Consider the following 23,488-nt stretch of genomic DNA (forward strand, 5'->3'; position numbering starts at 1 on the left):
TCAGTTTGCCTTCATTATTAACCCATATTCGGCTCACTGCTGAGCTCGAGTCTCCTTTCAGAATGAGAGGGGTTAGGCCAAAAGTCCACCACGCTGGCCCAATATGCAGGTTTCCTCACGATATAGTGATATTTAATTTCTTAAAATGCACAAAACTGACACATTGAAGGTACCTCCATACATGTACATGTCCCGGACCAGATTCGAACCCACACACTCCAGAGAGCCCAGTGGATATGACAGAGGTCATATCCACTGGTCTATTACGGTTCTATTCAGTTTGCCTTAACGGATCTTAATTAAGGTTGTAGAGGTAATCTCTGGATCTGCTAAACCCATTTGAAAAATTATTTTACCAATAGAAAGCCACGTTATTTATGAGTGTCATTGGCTATATTTATTTTGCATTCCCACGGGAACGGGGACTACAGGGGCGAAACCGTGAGACTTCTGCTAGTTTCATCCTACTAATATTATAAAAGTTTGTACGGATGTTTGTTACTCTTTAACGCTGCTACTACTGAAGCGATTTGGCTGAAATTTGGAATTGAGATATATTATAGCATGGATTAACACATAAGCTACTTTTTATCTCGGAAACATCCATGGTTCCCGAGGGATTTGTGAAAAACTGAATTCCACGCGGACTAAGTCGCGGGCGTCCGCTATTATATAAATATTGGAAGGACGAAGGGTCACTTAAGGTTCGAATTACAGTAATACCTACTTAGTGTGTTTTAATGTTTAGTACGAAGTCAGATAATGAGAGATTGCGTATGTAGATAACGAATTTTATAGGACGATGTTACTTAAATCATTAATTAATTTGAAATGCTACCTACAAATTTATACTCGTATGTATTTTGGCTGGTGAGAGGCTTCGGCCGTGGCTAGTTACAGGTGAAGACGTACCGCCAAGCGATTTAGCGTTCCGGTACGATGCTGTGTAGAAACCGAAAGATGAAAATCCTTTCGGTTAGCCCGCTTCCATCGTAAATTGCATCATCACTTACCATCAGTGAGATTGTAGTCATGGTCATAACTTGTAAAGAATAAAAAAAGTAATATTTTTAGGGATGATGACAATTTTCTAAATTGTATAAAAATTAAGACTAGGTATGCTAATAGTAAGGCATTTTAGTAGAAGTAACAGGGTATCTGCAATTGTTACATACTTAAAGGGTCATATTTGCGACATTACCTACCACATATCGCTCAAAAAAGCTCAATGATAAATGGCACGAATGAATGACGTCATGAAAGTAGTAAAGCAACAGGAAGCAGTATCTCAGACATTGACATCATCAGATAAATAACAATTACTTCTGCGCCATAATTATCAGAATCGAGGAAACAATTCAGAAGCTAAAAAGACTTGACATTAAGAAAGGTGCTGGTCCCGACAATCTACCTCCATTATTTATCAATAGGTGTTCGGTACCTTTATCATTACTAGTTTGTTTAATCTATAATAAATCACTTCATACCCGGTGTTTTCCAGATTTGTGATAATGTGCAAGGATAGTACCTATATATATAAAAAGGGTGGCCGCGAGAATATCGCTAAAATCCGAAGCTCAGTACGGCTTTGTGACTGCACGATCCACTATCACAAATCTATCGAATTTCACAAATTTCATAACAGATTTAGTCAACTTTCGTCAACAAGTGGATGCAATCTACACCGACTTCTCTAAGGCTTTTGACAAGGTTAATCACAAACTGCTCTTTGTAAAACTGTCTTCCTTTGGCCTCGGCGGATCGTTCCTTTAACGGCTTTGCTCTTACCTAAACAATAGAAATTCATATGTCGCAGTTAAAGGCCATACATCGCACACGTATAGGGTCTCTTCAGGAGTCTCCCTGGGCTCAGTTTTGGGACCACTACTATTCAACATTTGTGTAAATGACATTACAAGCTGCTTTCAAAATTCAAAATATTTCATTTTTGCAGACAATTTAAAATTTGTAAGAAAGATTGCCGAAAGCAGAAATGTTGCCTTAGTGCAAGGCAACATCGATAGAGTCTCAGATTGGTGTGGAAGAAATGCCATAAATCTAATCCACTGCTGGACATAGGCTTCTTGCATGTACTTCCAATCATAACGGTCTCGAGCCGCCAGCTCCATCGGCTCCCTGCAACCCGCTTGATGTCCTCCAAGCAATTCCAATTCCAGCACCTCCCTCTTATAAATACCCTATTATAAATTTACGTTTCTCCTATTATTTGTACTAAGTTATACTTGAAATAAATATTTTAATAATTACATGTCCGAGATATAAACAAACAATTTCGTCATTGACGAAAGAAAAATATATATTATTTGCAGAGTGACGTTCAATTTGATTTTATCTTAATAATTATTAAAATTACATTTACGCTCAAGGTAATGATTATTTCCTTGTAACTCAAAAAACAGCCTTGTTTCCTAAAGCTGAACATCCTCTGTGATATCTCCCACAGGTTGTGCTTAACTAGGAGACTGAGCCCTCATTCGCACGAGAGTTTTTTAACGGACGTTAAAAAAGCGTTCAAATAAAACATATGCATTCCCAAGTATATGTTCACAGGACAGCGTTTTAAAAACACGACGCTATTATATAATTTTTATATTATATGTCGCCGGGGAAGCTTGGCTCACTGAGGGCTCTATGGCCTCAGACCTAATAGTTGTCATGTTTGCTCTGTGGTTATTTCGAATCGACTTGTTATCTAGTGGTCTGATCATTTTGCAGTCAAAATACTATTCCGCTTTGATTTAATTAATAATTAGTCTCTCAAGTAATGATGACAGGTGACAGCAGTAGAAAAGAAACTCTTTAGGTTCTGTGTTGAGATTTTGCTGTCGTAATGGTCAGCAAAATCTACGTTAATTAATTTAATAAATTTAGAATCAAGTTTTCATGTAATTAGGTTTTGATTATTTACTCTAGAAGTAATTAAGATTGTAAAACGTTACCACCATAACGAACGTGGCGGCGATCGACCAATAGGAAATGATCACGTAACTCTCATCCAATGGCATCGCGTCCCAAATGGCGCGTACGCGTGTACCGTCACTGTGTATTCACTCTAGTGAGGCATCCTGCCTCCGTCTGTCTCCGTAGTCTATTGATTTAGTTATTCAGTTCTAATCGCGTTTTTAAGATGGAATAATCGACTTCTACAATCTACTTGTTAAGTATAGTGAAATAGTGAAGTGTTAAGTAGTGTTATTAAGAAAAGGAAAGTAATTAGTGACTTGGGCTATTAATTGGTTCAATTCTTTGTTGAGCAGCTTGAGGCGTCATGCTGCTTGTCGCGTTAGTGATTTTGTTCGATAATGTTTCGTGATGAAGTAATTATTGATCTTAAATTGTTTACTGTGGGCATGGAGAGCACGTCGGGCAGGGTTGGTGAGTGTTTACTAGTATTAAAAGGCGCCTTTAAACCACACCCAATGGTCACAAGTCCTGGGACTTGCTCGATGTACTTCCTCTACCACAACTACCAGGGTAAAATAGTAAAATTAAGAGTAGTATTGTGTAAGCGATTAGTGAGGTTAAGCATAGCATACCTATTGTAATTGGCAGAACCGATGACCAAGGTTAGGTCAGTGGTTCTGTCCATATTATTAGTGTCTCTACGATTTTTACGACATATATAATTTAGGCTAAAAATTTTCAGCCTAAATTAAACTTATCAGGTATGTCTGACTACATGTAGGGAGTAGGCTCTCATTCAATAAGGAATCTATAAAAATACTAGCGGACTCCCACGACTTCGTCCGCGTGGAAATCAATGTAAACTTTCAACCCCTATTTTACCTCTTTATGTGTTGAATTTTATTGAATCACATTATATTTCGTATGTTTTTATGATTTAAAAACAAATTTTTAAACTGTAACTCTAAAAATGAAGGACTTTCTAGACATACTTTCAACCCCTATTTCACCCCCTTCTATTTAATATTGTATGGTCAAAAAGTACCCTAAGTTTTGCTTCAATTTACCATTCTACTAAACAGTTACAAACTACAAAATTCATCTTGATCGTTAAGTAATGAAAAGGTAACAGACAGACAGACATACAGACTTTCTTTCGCATTCAAATATTAGTATAGATGACTGATGTCAGCAGCGATGAATATATAATTTTAAAATCTATATCACATAATGGTGCTAAGTTTTTAGCATCTTGCATTAGCGCACTTATGTTTAATACTATTGAATCCCTGCTAACGCAAACGATTCCATTTTTTAACCGATTTCTAAAAAAGGAGCAGGTTCTCAATTCGACTATTTATATTTTTTTTTAATGTATGTTACGCGATTACTCGAAGACGCCTGCACAGATTTGAATAATTGTTTTTTTGTTTAAAAGGGTATACTCCTGAGGTGCTCCCGTTGTCACCGTGATCTGATAATGGGATCCTGGAGAAAATCAAAATCAAAATCAAAAATCATTTATTTCAAGTAGGCTCAGTTTACAAGCACTTCTGACACGTCAGTTGACTATTTGTAAAGATTCTACCACCGGTTCGGAAGGCGGGTTCTGCTGAGAAGAAACCGGCAAGAAACTCAACAGTTGCTCTTTTTAAAAAAAATTACAATTACAACATTGTAATTACAACATTGTAATTTACAATTGATGACAACATTACAATTTCTTGTAGTTTTACTTTCTGTGTGAAGGTGGAAGCTGATCCAACGGCCTCCAAGCATCTTTATCATTAAGGAACAAGAAAGAAATCGAGGGGGACTTGCAAAAATTATGAGAGCGACTAGTGTATTTGTTAACTTTTTAATTAAGCACTTTAAATCACTTCAATTTCATGTAGTGATAGCTCTTTAGCTCACAAATAAAATGGCTTTATAGTGGTAAAGAATTTCTTAAAATCAGTTCTGTAGATCCAGAGATCTCTACAATACCACTAACTTTACCTCTTTACAATATTAGTTTATTAGATTAATCTCAGAATCGATGTATTCAATATATTGCAGAGCCGAATAAGAGGGAGTTTTAGACTTATTTGAATGAGTCAGATAAACATTGAGGGAAGGGAGGGAAAAACAAGGAAGAAGGCTTTCATGTTGTTGAGTACCTCCACCAAGTATGAGCCCTCTTTATTGGTGGCTATGCTTAGTGTACATTTATTTATTTTTTCTATCAAATATTCTACCAAATCTAAAGTCCCCTCGATGCTCGATAAAGTACACTTTAGCGTCATAAAATAGCTCTCCTACCACAATGTTATTTATTTCAAGATGAAGTCGAATCTCGTTTGTAAGTTCAATCATTTTTTGCCGTGCAACATATACAAAGAATAATTATTACGTAGTTACGTACATAATACGTAGCTCAGTGGTAATTGTGCTATTACCTTAAATGTTGGAAATTATGCAGTGGATCTTTATCAACTGATTAAGATGTGAAACAAAAATTTATAAATAATTATGACTACAATAAAATTTTAAACTTTTTATAATCCTGACTCAAAATTAATTGATTTCCTCTTCTTCTTTGTTCTCTATATTAAATCCGATTTCTCTGTATATAAAATTTTATGTAGAAAGCTTTATCTAGCCTTGTGTGGATTTCTTTTCTTTTTACAATAAAATAAATAATAAATAGGTTATGTATGTAACTTTACTGCGGTTAACATTTAAGCAATTTCAGCGGATGGTATCTGCCTTTTCATCTAACGCCTGATATTTTTATATTACTTGATAAGTGACTAAATTTTGTTTCTGTTTAACAAGCAAATGTCACAATGATGTTAAAAAAAAGAAATTTGTGCAAATTTCTCCCTATCATTTGTGGCTAGTTGCCTCGACTGGTGACAGAATGACTGGCTCATTTTTGCCCAAAGGATCAACCTGTCCGTCTAGGAAATGCAGCCAGTACTCTTGCCACAATTCCACATGGGCACGATTATGTATTATTAGGATAAGTTAGCTTAAGTTCCTTATTAAATTCTTTCCGCAATATATTTTTTATGCGCTACATTTTGCCCGTCTGTCTGAGGCATAATATGTGTTGTTTGATAAACCAGTAAAGGAGATGGTCCAAAATTGTATGGAGGCCAGGATCAGTCATTGTACCCTAGCGGAACTAAAAGAAGATATTTTTTTTAACTATTTTTGATTATACAAATCTACGAATTTACTTTAATTCTTTCGAAATAATATTCATTATCTCCTAAGAAATGCAAAATTAATAAGGTTAATAATGGCGGATAGATGTAGTTTTCAATGCATTAATCGATTTGACGTTTGCTGACAATTATTGTCATGTCATAGTTGCTCTACCTACAGTATACTCTACCTAAAGTACCTACTGCGATAACTGTACAAATAAAACGCTGTTATCTGATTTTTCTTTTAAATTTTAATTAATAATTAAATGTATATAGTTATATTATTATAGTTGAATTACAATAGATATATATTGTTAGTCTACGGTTAACTGTCTAAAGGAGCCAGGCATTCCTAAATATTCCTCGTTAAATTTAAAGGCACTCCGTTTGGATTCATCTGCCACAAGCCTATTACATAAACCGATTAGTTTCTGTGCTTCCTCCGTCTTGAGAATGCTCTCCCATTGTTCTGAAAAGAAAATGTATAATTTATATTTATTTTTATTTTGAAACTGACTTTTTATTAGTATTTATAGCAGAGCAGAGCATGGCCAGAACCTGCCCTGCATTTTGTAAAGTTACAGCGGTGTGACTTAATTTCACATTGTCTGTACCATCAACTAATAAAATAAACATCAAATGAATTGACAAATAGTGCATTAAGATATAATTGCGGTAAGTTGAAAATTAGAGCCGAGGGATATTGAAAGAAAGAAAGAAAGAAAATATCTTTATTGCTACCATTATGCCACACATCACAATTATCGGAGAATAATAAATACCCTGCGATATGTGGCATAACCTAAGCAAAGGTCCCAGCTCAGCATATTGCTGTATGCTCCCCGTATGCAAAAAAGCATACAGCGCTGATTTTCAGCTAGGACCCCGTTCCAAGTGCTACCACGAAAACAGGCAACATAAACCCGTATTTAAAGCTTTAACTACATTAAAACTTATAACTAGTTAAAATATATTGCTGCTCGAGTCTGGCGAGAGCTACAGTAATCAAGCTGATGCTGTGATTATCAAAGCGCACGTTTGTCATACGACGTTTTTAACACATTTGCGAGGAAACATTGCCTGTTTTCCATATGATGACATTTTAATACGCTTGTAAGTTTAGGTATATATCGGTCGATTTTTCAGACACTAAGCTTAGAGTAGCCTTTTTACGCTACGATTTATTAATCCGACGTCTGACGATGTCGGATTAAGTTTTTACCCACCTTGTAATTTAGAACAGCTTGGTAGTACACCACCATAATCCTCTGGTAAAACTTCCTTGGGTATTTCCTTCTGCAAATCCTCATAAGAACTGTGTACTTGCAATCTATTTGCAACTTTTTCCTTCAGCCCCTGTTTGAATATGAACACAATTTTGTCCACAAACGACGGTGCATTTAAAATGTGTATGCCGCTGATCCTTATACCATAACCGGCCTGTAAAATGAATGCAAAATTATTATATTACTAGCGGACGCCCGCGACTTCATCCGTTTGGAATTCAGTTTTTCTCAAATCCCGCAAGAACCATGGATTTTTTTGGGATAAAAAGTAGCCTATGTGGTAATCCAGTGTATTATCTATGTTTGTTTTAAATTTAAGTCAGTTTGTCTTCTCAATGTTTTTCTAAGACTACAAAGCATGGACGACAAATGTGTCGGACAGCAAAAATATGGAATCATTCATATCTATCCTTCCATCCTAGCATCCTTCTCCAACATCACATCTCGGTGTTGGAGAAGGATGCTTCGTATACTATGGACTGTCAGAATAAAAAATGTTCTGCGTCCTTATTATGTATCTCAGTGTACCATTTAAACAATGAGTTACTACACCGATTTTTGTCGTATTTTCGTTTTTGTGATTACCTATTATAGTTATTTCTATGAAATTACCTTGAATATGTCATTTGACATAAAGTGGCAATGATCTTTTGTTTTAACTATCGTCTAACATGAATATTTTAACAAGATTACGTAAATATCAGTTTTTCGTTAAAATAACTTTACCTGCTAATACCACTACTAGACTAATGTTATTTTACGGAAAATGACGTTTATTGTGTCATTTCGTTAAAAGCACAAAGTTAGATGATTTCAAAAACGAAAATACGATGAAAAACGATGTAGTGATTACTTGAATGGTACACCGAGTTACATAATAACCCTGCTGATCCTGAAACAGCTTTGCTTTACTGTACTAGACACTCGGCTATAACTTTGACGACCTCCGTGGCGCAGTGGTATGCGCGGTGGATTTACAAGACGGAGATCCTGGGTTTGATCCCCGGCTGGGCCGATTGAGGTTTTGTTAATTGGTCCAGGTCTGACTGGTGGGAGGCGTCAGCCGTGGATAGTTACCACCCTACCGGCAAAGACATACCGCCAAGCGATTTAGCGTTCCAATACAATATCGTCAGAAACCGAAAGGGGGTGAGGATATTCATCCTCCTCCTAAAATGTTATTATCAGAGAACATGAGATGAGCTATCCGATTGTTTTTTTTTTTTATTCTTTACAATTATTATCGTTTTAACAAATATTACGTACCTACCTACTATAAAAAAGTTCAACGTAACTTTCATTTATAACAATAATACAAGGAACTTGAAAAATAAGATAAAAAATTTGAATGCAAGAGGCGTAAACAAAAACAATACTAATTAAAACTGCCAGTTTTTTTATTGTTTACAAATTATCCTTTTAACAAATATTACGTACCTACCTACTATAAACAGTTCAATGAAACTTTCATTTATAACAATAATATCAGGAACTTGAAAAATGAGATAAAAATTTTAATGCAAGAGACGTAAACAACAACAATAATTAAAAATACCAGACGGACATAATCGCCGGCAGGCTATAATAATTACACTGCATGTTTAACAGACTCAACAGTAGGTACATATATTTATGTATTGGATAGAAGCAGGCATTACTTTGCGGAAGATCATCATGAATAAATAATAATTTATTTATTTTGCTATAATCCGCGAAAAGCCGACGAACCCATGCAACAACGTCACCCAGTTCCGACAAAATACTCTGGATTAACACATAGGCTACTTTTATCCCGAAAAAAATCCATGATTTCCCGAGATTTGCGAAAATTTGAGATTTTGATGATATCAATGTTTCTTACTCATTCACGCCTCGACTACTGAACTGAATTAGCTGAAATTTGGCATTGAGATATATTTTAGCCTGGATTAACACATAGGCTACTTTTTATCCTGGAAAAATACATGGTTTCCAAGGCATTTGTGAAAAACTAAATTTCACGCGGACGAAGTCGCGGGCGTCCGCTAGTTATTGATAACTCGAGGACTCAACTAATATCGCGCTTACTATAATGCAGTCGATTTACATTAACAACAACTCGACTTACTAGTGAGCACGAGTCTCCTCTCAGAATTCGAGAGGTTAGGCCAATAGTTCACCATGCTGGCCCCATGCAGATTGGTAGACTTCACACACGCAGAGAATAAGTTTTTGTTAGAGTTCCTTAGTCCACAGGCAACCCTTAAAGTTTCGCAATGTCTGTCTGTCCGTCCGTCTATCCTTGGTTTAGCGCAGAAAAAAAATTAGGGTTCCTTCCCTCCATGTAAAGTAAGGCGATGTTTTTTTCGTATATCTCATAGTGTGTGACAGTGATAGTGTATATCGATGTCGGTATTTTTGCAATAAAAGGGTTTAAACTGCTCATTTAATATATGGAACCCTACGCATGCGTGGCGCACGCACTTGGCCGGTTTTTTTTATACAAATAGGCTCGCGTTTGACCATAATCTAACCTGATGGTAAGTGTAGATACAGTCTAAGATGGGACACGCTTGCCTAGAAGGTGCCTATTCACTCTTGTTTTGAAGATACCCAAGTTATAAGATTCAGGAAACACAGACTTGGCAAGGGTATTCCACACCTTAGCCGTGCGTATGAGAGAAGAAGACGCAAAGCGTTTTGTACGGGTCCTAGGGACATCATAGGGATGAAAACCCACCCGATGTCTTGCGGTGCAATGGTAAAAAGGCGAAGATGGTATGACGCCGAATGGCTCCGGTTTTTATTACTGTTTATGTATTAATAAGAAGTTACTTACAGTGCATAAAACTTCAGCTTTCTTCAGAAGAATTGGATTTAGCTTCGTGATTGCGTTCACGCTTTTAACATTCTGCAGGTCCAAGATGTGCCTTTCAGACATATTGTACTCGAAATTTCTACAGTATTCTGAGATCTATAAATTAATATTTTATAATATATAATATTATATATAAATAACACGATTAAATATATATTACACGATTTTACGAGTTTTCAACTAGCTTTATTAGTAGACAAAATATACTGTGTAAACTGCCGTTTAATTGGAATTACACTTGGTATACTAGAATCGGTTAATAATAGTAAAAAATATACAGGACGTCCCGTAATTTGTAAATAAAACGCAAATTAATAGATACACAACCTAATTATCAAAATATAATTTGAATAGTTATATTTTTTTTTCTTACGGATTTTTTTTAACTATTAAAATTAGTTTTAGATAATTATATGGTGTATCTATGTAGATGTATGTATATTATATATAAGCCCCGATAACTCAACAATAAAGGAACCGGTCACACCACGTGGTTTGATCCCCGCACGTATTGTAGTACCGACACACACCTAACACTGTTTTTCTTTCTGATTGATAAGTATTTAATTAGTAAAAAACAAAATAAAATAAATATTTAAGGGGCTCCCATTCAACAAACGTGAATTTTATCGCTCGTTTTTTAGACAACTAGCGAACAATTAGCAATTCATTTTCTTGTTATAGATGGTAGATGGTACGCAACTCTTCGTGTGCGAGTCCGATTCGCACTTGGCCGGTTTTTTTAATCAACTTTGACCTAAATAAATATGCAACTATAATAATATTGTTGCTTGAGGTCGTGGCCCCACTGGTTAGACTTGCTGAGTAACTATTTACGAGAAAAAAGCGATGCTGTCACTTACCATAAAACTGTATCTCATGTAAGCTAATAAAGAAAAATTTTCCAAATTTATAATCTTCGTCAGTATGATTCTCGACTGATCTTTGGGATTCAGTTTTGGTAACATTATAAAATTGCTGAAAAAGAGGAAATTTGATTAACAACTTTTCAATTTTCATACTTTTGTCAATTGATTTAAATCAATAGTAGGTACATTTATACTATTCAGTTAATAACTTAAATTAATTAAATCTATACTAATATTATAAAGCTGAAGAGTTTGATTGTTTGTTTGATTGAACGCGCTAATCTCTGGAACTACTGGTCCGATTTGAAAAATTCTTTCAGTGTTAGATAGTCCATTTATAGGATATATGTTATTCCCGTATTCCTTAGGGAACGAGAACCACGCGGGTGAAACCGCGCGGCGTCAGCTAGTAGTACATAATACCGAGTACTACGTAACACAATGTAAGAAGATATTTTTGAGTTATACGGTCTCATCATTATTAACCCATATTTGGCTCACTGCTGAGCTCGAGTCTCCTCTCAGAATGAGAGGGGTTAGGCCAATAGTCCACCTCGCTGGCCCAATGCGGATTGGCAGATTTCACACACGCAGAGAATTAAGAAAATTCTCTGGTATGCAGGTTTCCTCACGATGTTTTCCTTCACCGTTTGAGACACGTGATATTTAATTTCTTAAAATGCACACAACTGAAAAGTTAGAGGTGCATGCCCCGGGCCAGATTCGAACCCACACCCTCCGGAGTAGGAGGCATAGGTCATATCCACTAGGCTGTCACGGCACGTTATAACATCACTCTCGTCATCAATCTAGGGCACTGGTCACAAAAAAAAATATAAATACATACACTTACATAGATTCTGCAATATCTTTAAATTCATCTACAGATCTGTTCAAACATAACTCAGGTATCATTCCTCTAGTAGTCAACAATTTATCGATTCTCGTTTTAGTCATTTCTAGGGATCCTCTTCCAAGTATGTGTAATCTCTCTAGCATATTGCGGTCTAAAAATAAGGAAATGGATTCCATAATCAATCAATCAATCAATCAATCAACAGCCTGTATTCGTCCACAGCTGGACATAGGCCTTTCCAAAAGCGCGCCACCACACGTGATCCTCCGCCTTCCTCATCCAGCCACTTCCCACTACCTTCTTGATGTCGTCGGACCATCTAGCTGGAGGGCATCCTACACTGCGTTTGCTAATACGCGGTCTCCACTCCAGAATACGTCTGCCCAAGCGGCCATCTGTTCTACGACAGATATGGCCCGCCCACTGCCACTTCAGTTTGCTAATCCTTTGGGCTACATCAATTATTTTCGTTCTCCAACGGATTTCCTCGTTCCGGATTTTATCCTTCAGAGAGACTCCTAACATAGCCCTCTCCATAGCTCGCTGAGCGACTTTAAATTTGTGGATAAAGCTAATCGTCAGTGTCCACGTTTCCGCTCCATACGTCATCACAGGCAAGACACACTCATTAAAGACTTTTGTCTGAAGACAAAAGTCTTTAATGAGTGTGTAATAAGCTTTGGGGTATTGACGAATTGAAGATCCGACGCAATTTCCCAAATGCTGCCCAACCAAGCTGAATTCCTCTGTCAGCTTCCTTGTCGAAGTTATTCCTATCTAGTTGATTTCAACCTAGTGGATTCCATAAATTTCTTTAAAATATATTAATTATAATATACCTACATTAATAGGTAATTAAAATCAAGATTTTATAAAATAGTAGTTTTAGTAATTAGATGGACCAACGTTACATACTCATAGTAAATATAAGTACTTATGCTATTTTTGAGGTTTTGCTCTTTAAACTTTCGTCGTAGTGTTTGCCCAAAAACAATAATTAGAACTTTGTTATTTGTGCGTTTATGAACCCGAATGTATCATAAAAATCAATATATACAAAAATGATATTAGGAAGCTCTGGGATATACTGAATGAATTAACAGGTAGAATTAAAAAGTCACTAGATGAAACTATTTTAAAGGCTTTTGATAAAAATACTAACTCGTCGAGAAGTATTGCTAATAACTTCGCTGAATCCTTTAATAACAGTGTAAAAAATAGTATGCTTTCTTGTACAAAACCACTACTAAATAAAAGCGATTATAAAAACTCCCTAAACGTTTCATGTAGATTCAAAATCGCTTCTGCGACTGAAATCTCAAAAATAGTTGCTAAATTAGGGAACAATAAATCAGCGGGATCTGATAATATACGTCCAATAGATATAAAAATGCTATCCGGCAAGATTACATCTATAATAGCAAAGCTTGTAAACACATCGGTCGCTACTTCTAAATATCCCAAAGATCTTAAAACGGGTATAGTTCGACCGATTCTTAAAAAAGGTAACACAAGCGACTATAATAATTACCGACCTATTACAATATTACCCACAATTGATAAAATTGTTGAAAAGTACATTTGTCAGCAATTACACGCATTTTATAAAGATCACAACGTATTATCTGATAAGCAATATGGTTTTCAGCAGAAAAAGAGCACATCGCAACTACTATCAGCATTTACAGATTCTGTCAATAAGCATTTAAATAACAAAAAACATGTCTTGGTTGTATATATAGACTACAGTAAAGCATTTGATATGCTTCGACACAACGTCCTACTTGAAAAACTACAAGATAATGGAATAAGGGGCCCACTTCTGAAATGGTGTCAAAATTACATGACTGACAGGTTGTATAGAGTGAAAATTGAAGAAACGTTAAGTAAAGATGTGACTGTAACACAGGGAACAGCACAAGGTTCGGTTATTGGCCCTTTGCATTTTTTAACGTATGTAAATGATCTTGCAAATAAAATTAAAACGTGCGAAATGTTTCAATTTGCTGATGATACTTGCTTAGTGTCCGCTCATCACGACATCCACGAAGCTATGTTCCAGCTTCAATCAGATTTTGATTCACTATTAAAATGGTCGCATGACGTTGGCCTAGTTATTAATGTTGATAAAACTAAAATTATGTACATTAGTTCGAGTCATAACAGATACAATGGTATTACAAAGCTTATAGCACATAGCCATCAATGTATGCATAAAAACGAGCAACATTTTACAAAACGGACATCTAATATTTGTAGTTGTGCTTCCGTTGAGACGGTCTCCAGTCAACGATACCTAGGATTAATTATCGATGATCGTCTTCAATGGAAAGAACACATTAATTATGTGTGCGATAAGCTTCGTGCTCTCCTGGCTAAACTATCATTGATCAATAACAAAGTTCCATTTTCCACCTTACTAATGATGTACAAAGCACTAGGTGAATCAATAATATCATATGGATTGAGTAGTTATGGTCTTACGTATAAAAGTAATATTAATCAAATATATCAACTTCAACTACGCCTTTTAAAAACCATTGTACCGAAAAAAATAAAACAACAATATAGAAATGATTATCATGTCTTATTTAATTACTGTAAATTAATGCCAATAGACGTAAAAACAAAATATTCCATAATAACAGAGCAGTACCTTCAAATAAAACCTAAACTGAAGGAAATTACATACAATAAACAACTAAGAAGTTCAAAAAAATGTAAATTGTATGTACCGAACTTCATAAATGGGTATGGTAAGAGAAGGCTGGAATATATTGTTCCGACAATCTTTAACGATTTTCCGGATGCGGTAAAGAATCTTCTAAAAGATACCAATATACTCACGAACGTACATAAGCGGAAACTAAAGAATTATTTTTTGGGACAGCCTGTGTAGCGTCGCAGCACCGGTTCACTCACACTTTTTTTCAACTACCCTATAATCATTATTCTTGGTATTTATCCTCTTCTGTTTGTTAATCTGTTTATTTATCCTCTTCTGTTTGTTAATAATGTTCTGTTTGTTCCTAAATATTGTATTTATTGTATGCAATAATAACCAGTGCACAGTAAAACTAACTGTGGTTTGTGTTGCACTATGGTTAGGCTTAATTTCAATGTGTTGTTTGTTAAATAATAATAAATAATAAATAATAATAATAGTCATCATCATCCCCATTAAGAAATTCTCAGGTATGGAGGTTTCCTCAGGATGTTTTTCCTTCACCCGTTTAAGACACGTGCTATTTAATTTCTTAAAATACACAACATTTTTAATCTTAAATTAATTTGCAAACTTTAAATAAACCAATTTTGACTCATCCGTTATTCTTCTATAATTTTAATAAATTAAATATTTGTTTTTTACGTTATACTCGTACTTTAAATCATCAATTTTTCAAATCAAGATTGAAAAAGGTAAGTGACTACCTACTGTTAAATTTAAAAGATAAAATTTTAATCATGAGAATATATTTTCTTTAGATCTTACCCAAATATTTGAATGCTTCAGCTAAATGGTTCTGTTTCCTCCCCCACTCTTCGAGAGCGTCTAAATTCTTTTTAATTGTGTTTACATCTAAATTGAGATTTCTCCGAACAACTTCCATCTCCTTTTCACTAACTTCTAGCAATGGATGATAGGGTATTGTCTCCATTTTGCCTGAAAAATATTAAAGTAAACAATAGGTATTTTTTTTATTTAGAAAAATAAAAATAACGTATTTAATATAACATAACCTAACAGCTATAAAGAGCATCTTCTTCTTCTTATAGTGCCATCTCCTATCGGAGGTCAGCAATCATTAAGGCTAATTTAACTTTGTTCACTGCTGCCCGAAAGAGTGATCTGGTACTCATACCAAACCATTGGCGTAAGTTCTTGAGCCAAGATGTACGTCTACGACCAGGCCTTCGTTTCCCCTTTATCTTTCCCTGGATAATAAGCTGGAGCAGGTGATATTTGGAGTTTCGCATTATATGACCCAGGTATTCGAGCTTCCTCCTTTGGACTTGTTGCAGAACTTCTGTTGGCTTTCCCATTTTTTGCAGCACAGTAGTATTGCGTATACGATCCCTCCATGATATTCGCAGTATCCGCCTGTAAACCCACATCTCAAATGCCTCAAGCTTACTACACATCGCATAAAGAGCATGCCCATGTGGAATCGTGGCAAGAATACTGTCATCATCATCATTATCAACCCATATTCAGCTCATTGCTGAGCTCGAGTGTCCTCTCAAACCGTCTTCCATTCCATTCAGTTCGTCGTCGGAGTGGATATGACCTCTGCCTCCAATTCGGGAGGGTGTGGGTTCGAATACGGTCCGGGGCATGAACCTCCAACTTTTCAGTGGTGTGCATTTTAAGAAATTAAATATCACGTGTCTCAAACGGTGACGGAAAACATCGTAAGGAAACCTGCATACCAGAGAATTATCTTAATTCTCTGCGTGTGTGAAGTCTGCCAATCCGCATTGGGCCAGCGTGGTGGGCTATTGGCCTAACCCCTCTCATTCTGAGAGGTAACTCGAGCTCAGCAGTGAGCCGAATATGGGTTGATGACGAAATACTATGGTTCGAACTTGCCTCAGAATAATGACTGAGCCACAATTTTGGTTAGAACCTATGAATTGATCTTATGTGATGAAAAACACGTGGGTCATTATTTACATACCTTATGACAGACGGTTATTACGTATTTAGTATACCAAAAACCGGTAGGTTATAGGATCACAACGCCAAACTGGTTATACTCGAAAATTGATGAAATATTATTATCAATACGAAATATAAAAACCTCGAGTGTGGACAATTTAATAAATAGGGTAAAATGCTACAATACGCCCCACTTTTAAGTAAAGCGCAATAAAATAATATCTAAATAAATCTAATCGTATATTTTATAAGATATGTAACAAACAGTTTATAAACTACAAAATGGCACCTTAGTTTGGTAAAAAATCCTTATACACTAGCTAAAAATACAATTTTTTTAAAACCTTAGATAGGGCGTTTTGTAATGCTATGTGTTGTAATGCTATGTGTTGATAATATGCCTCACGTCTAGTACAAAATGCCCCAATGTAATTATATGCAAAAAATAAACAATTTCTTAAACTATACCTAAGCTAAATAACTGAAAATGAACAATTATTATAAGTCTTTGTAGTTACATTGAGATCAAATTCTTAATCACCATAATAATTTTATATAGTATATTTAGTATCTATCTACTAAGTAGCATAGTATCTACTTATTTATTTGGGCTCTTAGACAGCCTCCTGCTTAGCTTTTCTACCACAAACATTGCATAAAGGATTGATTGTACTTTGTGCAAAATTAATGCATTCAAGATGTACATGATAAACATCTTATAATCCTCTTTAGAAGTCGTACAATAATCTGTGCACTCAACGCACCTATTCTGTTCATCATCAGAAATATCTTTATTAGAAGAAGTCTTATAATTTTGTTCATTATTATCGCTTTCTGATGATGATGATTTATTCACTTTTTTTTTTGTCGCTTTTTCCTTTCCTTCATATTTTTTTCTGGATATTTTCTTGAGACGTCCACACTACAGCATTTTGTTTTTGTTTAACATCATTACTGTTAACTTAGGTATGGGGAGTAAATTTTAGTCAACAATTTCGTTGGAGTTTGTTCTGCAGATCCTGATGGTATATCAGGACATTTTTGAGTTGTTTTTTTCAAATGCAGTATTTGCTGTGCATATATCTTTTTCTGGTATAGCGGTCGGTTCATACGGGTAGATTCCACAGGACTTTAAAGCAGCGATACCGTTGGACATACGAGCCGCCTTTCCCCAAGCTTTGCCTATTAGTTTGGCTATCCTTCTGAAAAAACACATGGTCTCTTGAGTGGAACTTTCAGCTTTCCTGTTAACAGATGTCTTTTAAGTGTTCTTGATGGTATTTTGTACACTCATTGACTACTATATCCTCGCTGCGTACTTTATGCATACTTTTTCTTTGATAATTACGCGGCATCTGTAAAAATATTTAATATTATAAATATTTTTGTGATGGGGCGTATAGTACTATTTTAATCGAGGCATTTTGTAAATTTATGATTACAAAACGCCCCAGTCACATGATAGACGCCGTGAAGGTTATTCATTCCAAGTAATACGACAAACGAAAGGTAATTTACACTAAAAAACATATTTGCAAGCAAAATCTGATTAAAATAAATGGTGTCACAATTTAAATGAATTTGTATAGTACTCACCGCAATATGTTCCGAAGCACTTTACAAAAGATTTAGATTTTTTTCCTAATAAATCGCAATTATCACGTCTAACCAGTAGCCATGTTTTCGGGCGACTGTCGCGCTACCGTTCGTGTCGCTGCTTGTCTGATATCTGTATTTGTGTGTGTGTAGGCGCAGTGGGGCTTATTGTCAACTGGGGCGTATTGTAGCGTTTTACCCTAGATAATAATCGTATCACTAATTTTTTCCTTATATTTTTTATATTATATTATAATATAACTATAACTATTAAAAAAAAATACCAATATTATATCATGCATAATATTCATACTTTAATATAAATGCAAAATTGAGTTAGTTAGCTACGTATTGACGGCTCAACCACTAAATCAGTTTTAAAAATTTCTTAAGCTATGTTGTCAGCGAGTACTTAGTTCAGTCTATTTTATCTTCGTATTGTCACGGGGTGGTACAAAAACAACCCGTGTAAAACTGCAGGGAGTCTCAGAGAGTTGTAGTAGGTATAAAATTAAAATCAAAATTGAAGTTTATGGGAAACCTACGACGGTTAAATATATACATAACTTAAATATATTTCTTAAAAAAAAATAAGAAAATTTCCCGACCAACTGACAGGTTTAATTTAGTAATTAATAATTAACAAAATTACTCAAAAGAAAAATCTCGAATCGAGAAAAATAAAAGAGACAAATTTATATTTATATTGATTGATTTGTTGTATTTATAACTTAATTATAATTACAATAAACCGGATTAATAAAGAGGGGGTTTAAATATGACCTATGCTACTCACAAATAACGCGACTCTCCAGTGGATAAATAATTTTTAAAACCAGTCAGTAGATCCAGAGATTAACCTATACAATACCACTTACTTTTCTTTTTTATAATAATAATATACGCGTAGATATATTGGTAATTACGCATTTTATATAAAAATAAAATAATAAAGAAAGATATTTACATGAATCGTCGAATATGTCTTGATATCGTGACAACCTGTATATAACTACTTTATTATATAAGGCAGGACTACTTTACCGCATTTTAAATCTAAAGATTACTTTACATTCCATGTTTTTATATTTTTTTAATTTTGTACTACAGTGTCTTAAAATATTGAATTAAAAATTGAAATACTCACTCACTTGGAATAAATAATACAAACTTTACACTACTGTATTATTTTACTCGTATTTTAGTAGGGTTGCCATAAATGTATGTAGAAAATAAAAGTAACTAAAACCACATATTAATTACTAGCTGAAGTCGCGCGGTTTTACCCAAGTAGTTCCCGTTCTGGTAAAAATAAAGGGATAAAATATTACCTATAGCCTTTCTCGATAAATGGGCTATCTAACACTGAAAGAATTTTTAAAATCGGACCAGTAGTTCCTAAGATTAGCGCACTCAAACAAATAAACAAACTCAAACGCTTTATAACATTAGTATAGATTTATTATCCTCAGCTGGACTTACCCTTAGAGTATGAACAGGTACCTAACCAATACATACCTATTTTCACTTCATTCACTTACCATCCAAAATTATCTTTTAAGATTTATTCACTGTTTTTATGGGTAAAAAAAATTTCTTGCTCGACCAACAAAAAGCAATTAATTTCTATACCAAGGCATGTTCTAATTTCTCTGATAATAGTGATTCAAAAGCATTTTAATAGGATAGTATGAAAGGTCGCAAAATTATTTCACATTTGTTGTTCCATCGCCGTGATAGCCCAGTGGATATGACCTCTTGATTCGATTCGCTTGCCTTCGATTCGAAGGGCGTAGGTTCGAATCCAGCCAGGGACATACACCTCCAACTTTACAGTTAAGTGCATTTTTAAGAAATGAATTATCACGTGTCTCAAACAGTGAAGGAAAAACGTCTTCGTAGGTACCCGCATAAATACCTAAACTTTTTTAAATTCTCTTTGGATTGTGAAGTCGGCCAAGCAGAATTGGGCCAGCGTGGTAAACTATTAGCCTACTCTTATCATTCTGAGAGGAGACCCGTGCTCAACAGTGAGGCGAAGATGATTGTTCCACTTTTGACGGCCTCCGTGACGCAGTGGTGTACGCGGTGGATTTACAAGACGGAGGTCCTGGGTTCGATCCCCGGCTGGGCCGATTGAGGGTTTTCTTAATTGGTCCAGGTCTGGCTGGTGGGAGGCTTCGGCCGTGGCTAGTTACCAATAACAAAAGTGGACAAAGACGTACCGCCAAATAATTTAGCGTTCCAGTACGATGCCGTGTAGAAACCGAAAGGGGTGTGGATTTTCATCCTCCTCCTAACAAGTTAGCCCGCTTCCATCTTAGACTGCATCATCACTACCAACAGGTGTGATTATAGTCAAGGGCTAACTTGTAAAGAATAAAAAAAAAAAACTATGGCTGCATTGCTCAGGGTACCAATACAGCCACAGGTCTAAGATTAAAGAGGAGGAGTCAAGAAGGGTCTTGACCGTGGAAATTACTGTACTTATCTATCTTGTTATGATATAATTATTGACAATTAACTATACCTATACCTTGACTATAATAACAATGATATTTATAGCCTTTTGTCACATACATCACGATCCTTAGCCGCCTGCATCCAGGGAATCCCTGCGACTCCCTTGGTCAGTCCACCCAATGGGGGGTCCATTTTGTTGTAATTAATAGAACTAATATTATATTCTAATTTATAACTAAGTATTGGAAATAGATAAAATATGAAGATAATTAACAATAAAAAAATAACAGAAATACTTACATTGTAGACAGTTCTTTATGAAGTTATTTCCGTTGTAGGTATTATCCGACCGAGTTGTAGTGTCGCTTGCAAACATCGGAGAGCTACAAGTAAAATCATTTGTTTTTGCATCTATCTATATCTATATATTATATATATATATATATATATATATATATATATATATATATGTTCATGGAGGTATAGGGAAGGTTTAAAAGGTGAGAAAAAATCAAATAATTTCCGGGAAAACCCTAAAAACTGCCCTTTTCTATTTAGGGGTAGGATAGGGGTAGGGTAGGGATAGGGTAGGGGTAGGGTAGGGGAAAGGTAGGGGAAGGGTAGGGGTAGGGTAGGGGTAGCGTAGGGGTAGGGTAGGGTAGGGGTAGAGTAGGGATAGAGAATAAGTGCACTTATGTCAAAACGAAGCTTGACCGGGTCCGCTAGTATTTAATAAAACTCCTCTATTGATTGAATTAATTTATTTATTCTACTACATAATGAAATTTAATCCTAACCACAGTGCAACATAAATCCCAGTTGGCTTTCCTCTACACTGGTTCCTTTTAATTATACAATATTCAACACAAAAAAGAAACATCTTTCATATTCAAAATTCATATATGAAGTAGGTTTTTTTGGAACTCCAAGTTTGACTTTTCTTGGAAGGCAACAGGATAGTTGCCATTCCAAAATAAACATTTTTGTCATTATAATATGAAATATTACTCAACAGGCGATGGAGCGAGCTATGCTTTTAGCTGCGTGATCGAATCAGAAATGAGGAGATCCGCAGACGAACCAAAGACACTGACATAGCTCAGCGAGTCGCAAAATTGAAGTGGCAATGAGCAGGCCACATAGTTGTCGATGGATTTTGGGGTCCCAAGGTGCTAGAATATCGTCCGCAAAGCGCAAAGTGTTAGTCGACCCCCCAATATATGGACAGCGGACATTAAGCGGGTTGCAGGGAGCCGCTGGATGCTGGCCGCTCGAGACCGTTGTGCTTGGCAGTCCATGTGAGAGGCCTATGACTATATATAATGTATATTTGCTGATGATGATGATGATGATTAAATAGTATTACAAACTTACATCTATTCTTGAAAACATACCAAAAGCGTATTCTGAAACATCCAAATCAACTTGCAAGGAACCTAATGATGAATCCTGGTACAACTTTCAAAAGGCGCAAGAGACGAGCACCACAAGGTGCCATGAAATAGACATTACATTATGATATTTGGGTAAATCACTGCATTTTGCACCTAACACGCCATAATATAAATACATAAAAGCTGAACGTCTTACGAAAGATTGCAGGAATAATGAGACTAAAAAAAACATGCACATCCATCGGCTAATGACGACGATGAGATATATAATGATTTATTTATTTTGCTATCATCCGCGAAAAGTCGACGAACTCATGCGACAACGTCACCCAGGTCCGACAAAATACTCTCTACGTACGTTTCACCCCGAAACCGGAGCATCCTCAGGAGATGTTGACTCTACAACGTGCAATTGCAAAGTGTCGTTTTCGACCTTTGCTTCGTCTTTTATAGACCAAAAAGTAGGTGGGGCAAGAGGTGGACGTTGCCAAGATACTCATAATATAAGCGATTTATCTCGCATCGCATTCAAACATTTTTATTAGTGGTGACTTCGATAACTCTATTTGTTCATTTAATAAGGTAATTCCTGACTTATTATCTTTTATTATTTCTAATTGTTCCAAAACGCATAGTCGTAGGCTTTTATTGCAAGTGTGTAAAATGTCATACATATGATTATCTGCCAGCTTATGACCAGTATCTAGGAGATGCTTTGCAAAGTGCGACCTTTGTGGACGGTCATTTCGAACAGCGGATATGTGCTCCTTGTAACGTGTATCAAAATTCCGACCGGTTTGACCAATATATGTTGCATTACATTCAGAACATTGCAATTTATAGACTCCCGATTTATGTTGCTTCTCTAGTTTATCTTTACCATTGCAAATATTTTTAAGAGAGTTATTTGTTCTGAAAGCCACATTTATATCATGCGTTCTAAGTGTTTTTGCAATACGTTCCGACACTGGACCAAAGTATGTTAGACTAGCTTTAAATTTTTTAGGTTTTTGTAATGGAATTCCATAAAGTTCTTTTCTAATCAACACCAATTGTTTCTTATTGATTATTCTATTCACAATATTCGGGTTGTATCCATTTGAAATGGCCATGCGATATATTATATTTAATTCCTTGTTATACTGATCCCTAGTTAGAGGAATGGACATCAGTCTATGAACATAACTATGGAAAGCTGCTAATTTATGTTGCCATGGATGACAAGATGAAGCTGGTATGGTTATATCTGTATAAGTTGGCTTACGATAAATCCCAAAGTGATGTCTATTATTAACTCTAGTGATTGTTACATCAAGGAAATTTAAGGAATTATTCTGTTCTATTTCTAATTTAAACTTAATTTTTGGGTGCAAATTGTTTATTTTATC

At 35.5% G+C, this 23,488-nt stretch overlaps 1 protein-coding gene across 2 annotated transcripts; it reads right to left on the bottom strand.

Moving 5' to 3' along the window:
- Positions 1–6,368: 6,368 nt before the first annotated feature.
- LOC112054200 (alpha-tocopherol transfer protein-like) lies at positions 6,369–19,360 on the bottom strand. Of its 2 annotated transcripts, XM_052883013.1 has the most exons (8): positions 19,211–19,233; positions 16,667–16,744; positions 15,481–15,651; positions 11,985–12,138; positions 11,126–11,240; positions 10,224–10,358; positions 7,346–7,559; positions 6,369–6,588 (listed from the first exon to the last, which is right to left on the bottom strand). In XM_052883013.1, exons 3-8 carry the CDS (start codon positions 15,644–15,646, stop codon positions 6,434–6,436), a joined length of 939 nt encoding a protein of 312 aa, XP_052738973.1. In that variant the 5' UTR covers positions 15,647–15,651; positions 16,667–16,744; positions 19,211–19,233; the 3' UTR covers positions 6,369–6,433. The 2 variants fall into 2 exon arrangements, with proteins under 2 accessions (XP_052738973.1, XP_052738972.1); XM_052883012.1 differs by lacking the exon at positions 16,667–16,744 and having other exon boundaries at positions 19,211–19,360.
- Between the last annotated feature and the right edge of the window lie 4,128 nt (positions 19,361–23,488).

The sequence above is a fragment of the Bicyclus anynana genome, chromosome 8 (assembly GCF_947172395.1).
Source record: "Bicyclus anynana chromosome 8, ilBicAnyn1.1, whole genome shotgun sequence".
Taxonomy (NCBI): domain Eukaryota; kingdom Metazoa; phylum Arthropoda; class Insecta; order Lepidoptera; family Nymphalidae; genus Bicyclus; species Bicyclus anynana.